The sequence below is a fragment of the Channa argus genome, chromosome 6 (genome assembly GCF_033026475.1).
Source record: "Channa argus isolate prfri chromosome 6, Channa argus male v1.0, whole genome shotgun sequence".
Taxonomy (NCBI): Eukaryota; Metazoa; Chordata; class Actinopteri; order Anabantiformes; family Channidae; genus Channa; species Channa argus.
In genome coordinates, this window is record NC_090202.1 from 18,964,923 (window position 1) to 18,973,354 (window position 8,432).

Here is an 8,432-nt window from a genome sequence, read left to right on the forward strand (position 1 = left end):
GATGAACTTGAAATTTAAAGCAAAGAAAGTTGTGTGTGTGCCAACATGTTAAAAGTTAAAATGGGCAACAGAAATGTTGAGCTTTATAAATTCTAATGGGAAACAACTCTGGGGCCAAAGATTCAGTTTCCCATTTTTTACTTTCTTGTTTTTTTGGGGGTTTTTTTGTTGATTTTTTCTTTGCCGGGCATTTGAACTAAAAGCCTGTTTGCAAAAATACAAACACGCACACAAAAAACAGCTGACCTCAAACCTTCACTGTGAAAACAAAGGAGAGTTCTCTCTCTTTTGACCTGTTTAGGTCACTTTATTCCCCTGCTGCTGCATTACAATCATGCGATGTAATCTATAGTAAAAATAGCTGTTTGCTTTCAGCTCTCTGTAGTGCTGTTTATTATCTGGGTCTCTCAGCATAGTCTGTGGACAGGCAGGCCTTTTTAATAGTGCAGTCACTTCTCATGAAGGACACACTGGAGAATATATCTGCTGTTGGCCTTATCGTTGAGGTGGGGGTTGCTTTTAGACGGAGTGCGGACGCTGCTGGTGCACTTGCTTTCCCTTAGGTCGCTCTCACTTTCTTGCTTTCAGACACTAACGTGCATTCATACTGCCGCTGTTCCCAAGGTGTCCCTATGGGAAGGACCTCAGCACTTTATCAAGTTCCCCAGTGAGCCAAATTATGCTGTGCCATGATGTGCCTTTTCCTTTTTATGTTAATACTTCTATCAGCCAAGTATGTGTCAGCATAAACTTCTCGCTCCCCTGCTTAAAGTCCGATTACCACATTATCCAGACTTAAGCAGGATTAAGTTGAGGCGCCTTAAATGCACTTCACCTCATTCATGATATGAAAGTGCTCAATCAGCGTGGAACAAGGAGAATCCATTATGTGCGCTGTGTTACAGTATTAAAAGAGTTTTATTTGGCTGTGATGATGTAAGGTACAGTTCATAAGTGCGGTATGCAGTTCAAGTCAGCAAATTGTATTGATTAATTAGCTGTGAACAGGGTTCAAGGTTGACATAATTGATTGTCAGGTGGTCATTAAGACTCCCAGAGGTGCAAAATAAGAATTTAGCTGAATACTAATCTCGCAACAGGATAACAATGATCCTGTTTGTTTGGCGGAAGCAGAGACAACAACGTAATCTGTCAAATTAAATAAGAGAATATTAAGCATGCTGTAAAGTAAATATCAATATAGAGATTTTCTGGGCAATGTCCATTTCGTGTTTTGCTATACTTTCATCGTACATTTTTCAAACCTAAATGAAAATAGAAATGTACAGCATGGACAGTGACAGTGCCTTCCTGAACACTGCTGTTTTCTTTTCTCGCCAGAATGCAAAGGTCAAAGATTCCTTTCTGGTAAGTGCAGCATTGTGTTGCACGGGTAATAATAAAGATTTTTGGAAAATGAGAAAGACTTATCTTCCATCTTAACAATCTTAACGCCCACACTCAGAAAGTGCACTGACATTAAACTGACCTCTGCGAACCCATAGTGATTACCAGCATAAAAGTGTATCTCGTGATGGAATATAATGAATGCTATGTGCTTTCTAAAGATCATTTCACATGTAGTAATACTAACACGTCTGTCCACTGATTTGGGTGAGACGCAAGAAGTTCTAGAAACTTTTACATCGAATGTGTTATGAAATTTAATTTATACCAAAACAGTTTTCCAGAAATCCAAGGTGTGGACAAACTTTAATTTTAGAATGATGTTAGGAGATTCACAAAAGTCTCTTATGACTGCAGGTTTTAGATGCAGCGCACGGTGCCTCTGGGATGTCACACCACAGTCAGAAAACAGCTGAATCCTTTCAGCCACATTGTGAAAAGTGTCATGTTTCTGTAAAGCTGATAATCAAGTCTATTTTTAAGCCTGAAGTTGGTTATGACTAATTTTCCATGAAAAAAACTAAAGTGTGTATTCTCTTTTGGCCAAAATTCAGAATAATTTGTGAGCTAATTAGGCTGATAAGTGTTCTGTGTCTTTTACCTGCACAGAAACATACAATTCTTTTTTAATCTAAAATGTCACTACCTTCCTTCTGGATTAAAGTCTTCCAATCTTTATTAATCTAATCTTCTTTTTAAATTGCTTCAAATTCCATCACTCTGTATGTCTCTTCCCCAGGCTGTCCAATACCCAGAGCATCAGTATCCAAATCCTTGGCACTACCACTATTCTCATGATTGCCAATGTCACTGAAGAGGATTATGGGAACTACACCTGCGTGGCCTCGAACCGATTGGGCGTCCAGAATGCCAGCCTTTTCCTCTATAGTGAGTACTTCTGTCCTCCCAATGTCCTCTGTTCCTCCCACTTGCCTCAGATCCCAGTTTGAATGCAAAAGGGTACACAATAAACAGCCCTACAGGTACATATGATTCTGCCTGCTCAAGTCATGAAATATCACAATATACTGTAGCAGCAACTCTATCACCACGTACGAACAATCCCTCATTGAAATCACTGTGAGTTTCAAGGTGAGACAGGGTGACTTTGAAGTGTTAATTCTATTAGCCTAATTTTCCATTGAATCATTGAAAATCAGCGGGGGGGGGGTGGAGACCCACTGCTGTTTATTTCATTTCATTTCATTTTTAGTCATGTGGCTAAAGCTGTGCATAACTCGGCATGAGAGTAATTTTACCAACTCCCCGTGGAAAACCAGGAAACCAGGAAGGTGACATCTGATGAATGGGTGAAGGAAAGCAATATTCAGAGTTTATACATCAACCCAGAGGAACAAATTGTCTGAATATGTTCTCAACCCAAAATAGGATGTGTTAAAAGGTTAATCATCGACTTTATAACTTCACACTAGAAGCTTTGCCTTGTATCTTTGTAATCAGAGTGTAATTTGCTTTTTGAAATAATACCAGAATGGAGAGAAATAACCGCAGATGGGTCTGTTTGTATAGTGTGAATTCTATAACATGTAAGGACTTGCAAGCAATATGTGATAGTGTAAACCATACAGTAAGCATTGAGTCAAATCAACATCACATTCATACAAATCAAAGGTAAACATTTTTTAAAAGCTAGAAAGAAATTTTGGATTAGGATTTGAATTTTTTTTCTGCCATTAGTAGATCAGTTCAATGGTCATTAGGGTAAATGTGCTTATAGATTGTTGAGCTGAAATGTGCTTAAGTTTAAGCACAGTTTGACGCTAATTCCTCATGATTTTGGCACTGTGACTGACATCTTCCACATCAAACACATTCAATATTTAGTATTTTAAGCATACATTTTTAAACACATCTTAGACAAAGCCAAGACAGCTCTTTAACTAAACTACACCATGCAACTTGAATTGGTCTGTAGGATTAAGCTTTGAAGCATGTCACACTTTTGGCCCGATTTCACAGCAGGTGTTTTTTATGGGTGCACTCCAAAACCCAAACGATGAAGTCCTCGTTTGAGCCAGATGGACGTGATTTTCACTCCATCTCAATCTGGCACACAAACAGCAGCATCATAGACCATAAAGAACAATGACCATACATCAGCTGAATTCAGATGGAAAGGGGACTGTACAGTTCTGTTTCTGCCAGTATTTAAAAGCTGTGAAAATGATTAAATTAAACACGTTTTTTTTGGCCACTTGGGGGCAGCAGAAACATGATAACGCTGCACTGACATCATCTTTTTTAATTGTTATCATATTCTGCAACTTTCTTACACATGTAGGAGTTGTGGTTTACATGTTGCTCATTTGTTTTACCTAGGTGTGTCCATCAGGTCCTTTGGGACATGCAGAACTGTACACTGTGCAGTAATCCTCTATTTGGCTTTGTTGCCTGTATTTGATTCAAATTTCTGTTTTTGCAGCATGTTCCATTATTTGGTTGTGTTTTCTCACTTTGTCAATATTTATGTGTTAATGCTACATGTGTTGTCAAATGGGTTTGTTCCTTTCTGTATTATACCTCCTCTGAACTCTGGGGCTTTCATCATAGCCAGAGAGCCAATAGCACAACATAGCCACCAGATGTCACTAAAGACCTACAGTTACAAACATCCATCTCAATACTTCACTTACATGACTTTTAATGTTACTAACTAAGGTTAAGTACAATTGTAAATAACTATATAATTGCATAGCCGTAATTAGTATAGATTACAGTGGTAATATTTGTTCTTAAGGTGGTGTATCTGCAAATTAGGGAGCTCTGACTCTGACTACTACAATATTAAACTGGTCTCTCTTTCCTTTCTCTTTTTCTCTGTGCAGGACCTGGGACAGGTCGAGATATCAACGGCTCTGCCTGTGTATCTCAATCACTGTGGCTCCTGTTGGCATCCTTCGCCTGCCTTTTCTTCAAGTGTTAATACCACTGTCCTCCTCTTCCTCCTCTACCCCTTCAGGCCTTCTTCCCTTCTGCTCCTTTTCTCTCCAACTCACCAACATCCTTATTGCTACCTTATTACCAACTTTACCGCCCCCACTGTCCTCTGCCAAGACTGTTTGCATAATGATACAAAAACCTTATGTGCTATCGAACACTGCTTTCAGATATTACAAAAAAAGCGATGGTTTATGAGTAAAATGTAAGATAAGAACAACAACAAGAACAAAAAAAAAAAACAGTGATGTGAAGGACAGAACAAGCAAACAGTGCTTTCTTTCTTTTTTTCCTTTTTGTTTTTTTTTTTGTTTTGTTTCTACTATATTTTGTCTTTGGGGTCTTGATTGGGTTTGGAACTTGTCATATTTTTTCCTCATGGAATTTAAAGCAGAGGTAACCTGCTCACAGGGATACCAACAATCATTTATCATGTATTCCTTTTCAGTCCCATAGATGCATTACATTAACATGTAGAATTAACCGAGTGTTTAAAAAGTGCGTTAATGAACAACATGCAAAGTATCCGCCAAATATACATAGATTTGAAACTAACAAATTCTGAAATCAAAGGGAAAAGGCTGCAGCTGACTCTGTAATGAGATTAGAGCTTAATATTAAACTCTGTGCTGTAATCTGATGCTACTAGACTGAAACACAGATATACAATGTTAGCCGAGTATCTCTCCAGTCAGTGGCATTGTTTTGAGATGCAGAAGTGACTTTGGTTGTTTCTATCAGAGAATGAACAGAATCGAATTGATCCTACTGAGTTACACCATGTGTAGTACAAACTAAAGGAAATTAGGTTTATCTGTTGATGGATATCCTCGTTCAGTGGCTTACTCACCTTTATTCCAAATTAATCCCCCTTCTCTTTTTGCAGCAGGACTCTCACTTAAAAGAAAATGAAACACAGTAGGTTACTAATGATGCAAAGTGTACATAAAATTTTGTATTTCTCTATAAGACACCTTGTTCTGCTACTGTAACAACAAGAAACAGAGGAAATTGTTGCACTGTTTGTTGCTTGTTTGACGAGCAGCCAAACACACTGTGCGGTTTGCCTCTGCTCCATCGCAGGCTGCATCACGTTTAGGTCCACAAACAGTGCTTGCACACAGTTTATGAGTTTCAGGATCATTCTTAAGTAGTGATGGAATTTGGGTAAAAATGTGCGACACCAATGAATGACTGAATGAGTTTTTCTCTTTTAAAGAAGTATGGTTTAATATGAAAATGATACACAAACATTCATAATATATTGACATTGAGTTTTTTTCTGTCTTTGCCTCATTCATTTTAGCACTTGAATCCAAGGTCCTTATGCTACATGACAATATAAATTTCATGTGTCCATGTCTCTGAATAGGGTAGCAATTTGAGGATGAATAACCCTTACACGTCTTGAAACGGCAACCCGGCTCTGTCATCTGAGCGCCCATTAAACAGTTATGTTTATAAAAGGTTTAGCATAACAACAAGATAGTTTGTGCAGTCTTTTATTGTACCTGTGCTTGACATGAAAACAAGTGCTGGTTTACATGACGTTATAGGCAATGGGATTATAATTGTCTTTTAACGCTCCTCTGTTTTTTGAAATTCGGTAAGAGGGAAACATACTGCTTGCTTATTCTTCTAAATGGGAATTTAGGCCACTGTGTTGATGGCCCGCTTCCAAAATACTTAATCTCCTACAGCAAAATTTCTTATTTATCCAATTTATCTCTGATTATTGCAGCGTTTTTTTCCTATTGAACATAATGTGTCAGTATTTTGTAAAACCTGCAAAACGAGGATCTTTGAAACAGCGCGGCTCTTTCAGGAAGCAGCTCAGTGTTCAAGCTGTGCATTTTAAGCTGGCTTTTTTGCCATTTACTTCGACCCAATAAAAGTGATGAATGGAGTCAACTCAGATCCACAACTGGACGTGTGTTCAAGTCACAGTTGTTCCAACAGCCGAGGCAAGATAGTGCCAGTACTGTAAAACACACATGTAATTAATGTCATCCTTGCCATCATACATTAAGCTACTTGTTCCCAGTCTTTACATTGTAAATGCTTCTGAGGCCGTGGCAGTGTGAATATGTTGTGTTGCCATCTGATCCAGTCTAATTTCCATGTGGGTGAAATGGTAGAAATATAGATGTAAAGAGATCAAAAGAGGACACAATTAAAACCGAAGCATTTAAAAAGTTAAAAGAGCATAACAACATGTCTATCGTTTCTATCAGTCACAGCATAAATGATATCTTATAATCATTTTGCTCAGTCTAGGATATGATAGCAAAGCTGCTTCTTTTTATGCTTTGTTGTCTTTTTAATATGATTTCAACTCAACGATTAACTCTAATGTATCTGCTCTCATCTGGTTCCTCCACTTGACTCCTGATGTTTTCTATTACGTTGATATTTTAGCAGAGTCTTACTGCTCTTTAGCCCTGGGCCTGCCCATACTTGACGACATTAGTTTATCAACAGAAGCTATCATCTTACTGTAATAATAAGGGAATGATGTGGTAGCTGTGGTGGGATAGTTCTTCATGATCAGTTTGCATGAGAGCACTCTCTTTGCTACCTGTCGATTGCAGGAAGTCTGTCTGTCTCAGTGTGTGTCACATTGAAATAAAACCTCAGGGCAGAGCAATGCTGGCCTTGGGCAGACTCTCAGACAAACTGGAATGTTTGTTTTTTTTTTGGTTCTTTTTCTCCCGGGTGGAGACCCTGACAGAATACCAAAGCAGGGTCCGTATTTACAAAATTGTGCTCAGCATTGATTTTAACCTGTTGAGATCCATGATGGGTGGAATTTGGCACATCAAGACACATAGTGTGAGGAAATACATTTTAAAGGATAGTACATTGACTTTCATTGTCTAAATCTTTCGCAATTCTGGTGATTTTCTTTTCCCATTGTGCCCATGCAGGTTAAAAGCAGCCAATAATCACTGACTAATGTACTAAGACCACTGATATAAAAGCCATGGAGCTCTGTGATACCATAAGGAAGAAAGGGATTTAAAAAAATACTGTCCTTCCATTGCTCATAGAGACCAACAGCCAGCCTATGGACACAGCACCAACCCTTGTAGACAGACCTGGATATCTACCGAAACTGTAGATACAGCTTTCTAGTTTACTACTGAGCATTGCCTCAAAACATCACCATTGCTTCACTGTACAAAACTGGCTTATGTATGTGCGGATGTGTATCCATTTGATTCTGTTTATTATTATTATTAACTTACCTGAGGCATGAGATACATAATGAGTTGGCCAAGCAGCTAACTTTCTACTTTCTGTCAAACTATGGTTACAGTGGTAACCCTCTAAGTTTGAGTTCTTTTCGTTTCATCCTCTGTGTGTATATACAGTATGATATTTCTACAGTAGAATGTTGTAAAGTCAACAAATCCATAAGATCGTGTTTTTACAACTCTACATTTAAACTTTAAAAAGAAAATGTAACTATCATGTTCGTACTTCCTACTTCATGGGAAATTAAGATTAAATCATGGATTATGACACAGCAATGTCCCTTTTTATCTATTTTAATTTACTTTATTATGGCATAAGGCAACTGCAGTCAGTTTATAAAAAATGATATGTAATAAAGGTATATGAGAAAATGTTCATAACAAAATAAAGTTGTTTGAATTTAATGTTCTGTATTTGAATGTGACTTGAGATGTCGGGGCAAGTAACCTTGTTTTTTTATTATTATTTCGAGAGATGGCTTGGAACACACTGAATCTTAATGGTACTGTTGTGTTTATCACCATGTAACATGCAAATAAAATAATATATGTATTGTTACTTTGTTGGTGGAAGACATTTTTGTACACAAAACACATGAGAAATTCAGCGTGTTAGCAAGGGAATCCTTCAGTTTTCTGTTTTGAAATGGACTGAGTGTGTGACTGGTGGCACATGCGTTCACACATAAATGACATTAGGGCACTGACTTTTTATATCCCATCACTAGACATTTTACTGCCATGGAAACTCTGCAGTAAAATGTTTTTCCACTAGGTGTCACAACAAACCCAATTATGCCTTGGTTATAG

General features: G+C 37.9%; 1 protein-coding gene across 2 annotated transcripts in view; it reads left to right on the forward strand.

The window, feature by feature from the left end:
- The window catches only part of lsamp (limbic system associated membrane protein), a 398,452-nt gene extending 390,271 nt beyond the window's left edge, over window positions 1-8,181 (forward strand). For both annotated transcript variants that reach the window (XM_067507389.1, XM_067507388.1), the window contains 2 exons: window positions 2,147-2,295; window positions 4,254-8,181. In XM_067507389.1, coding sequence (XP_067363490.1) covers window positions 2,147-2,295; window positions 4,254-4,351 — 247 coding nt within the window. In that variant the 3' untranslated portion in view covers window positions 4,352-8,181. The remainder of the gene's footprint in view (window positions 1-2,146; window positions 2,296-4,253) is intronic.
- Window positions 8,182-8,432: the final 251 nt, after the last annotated feature.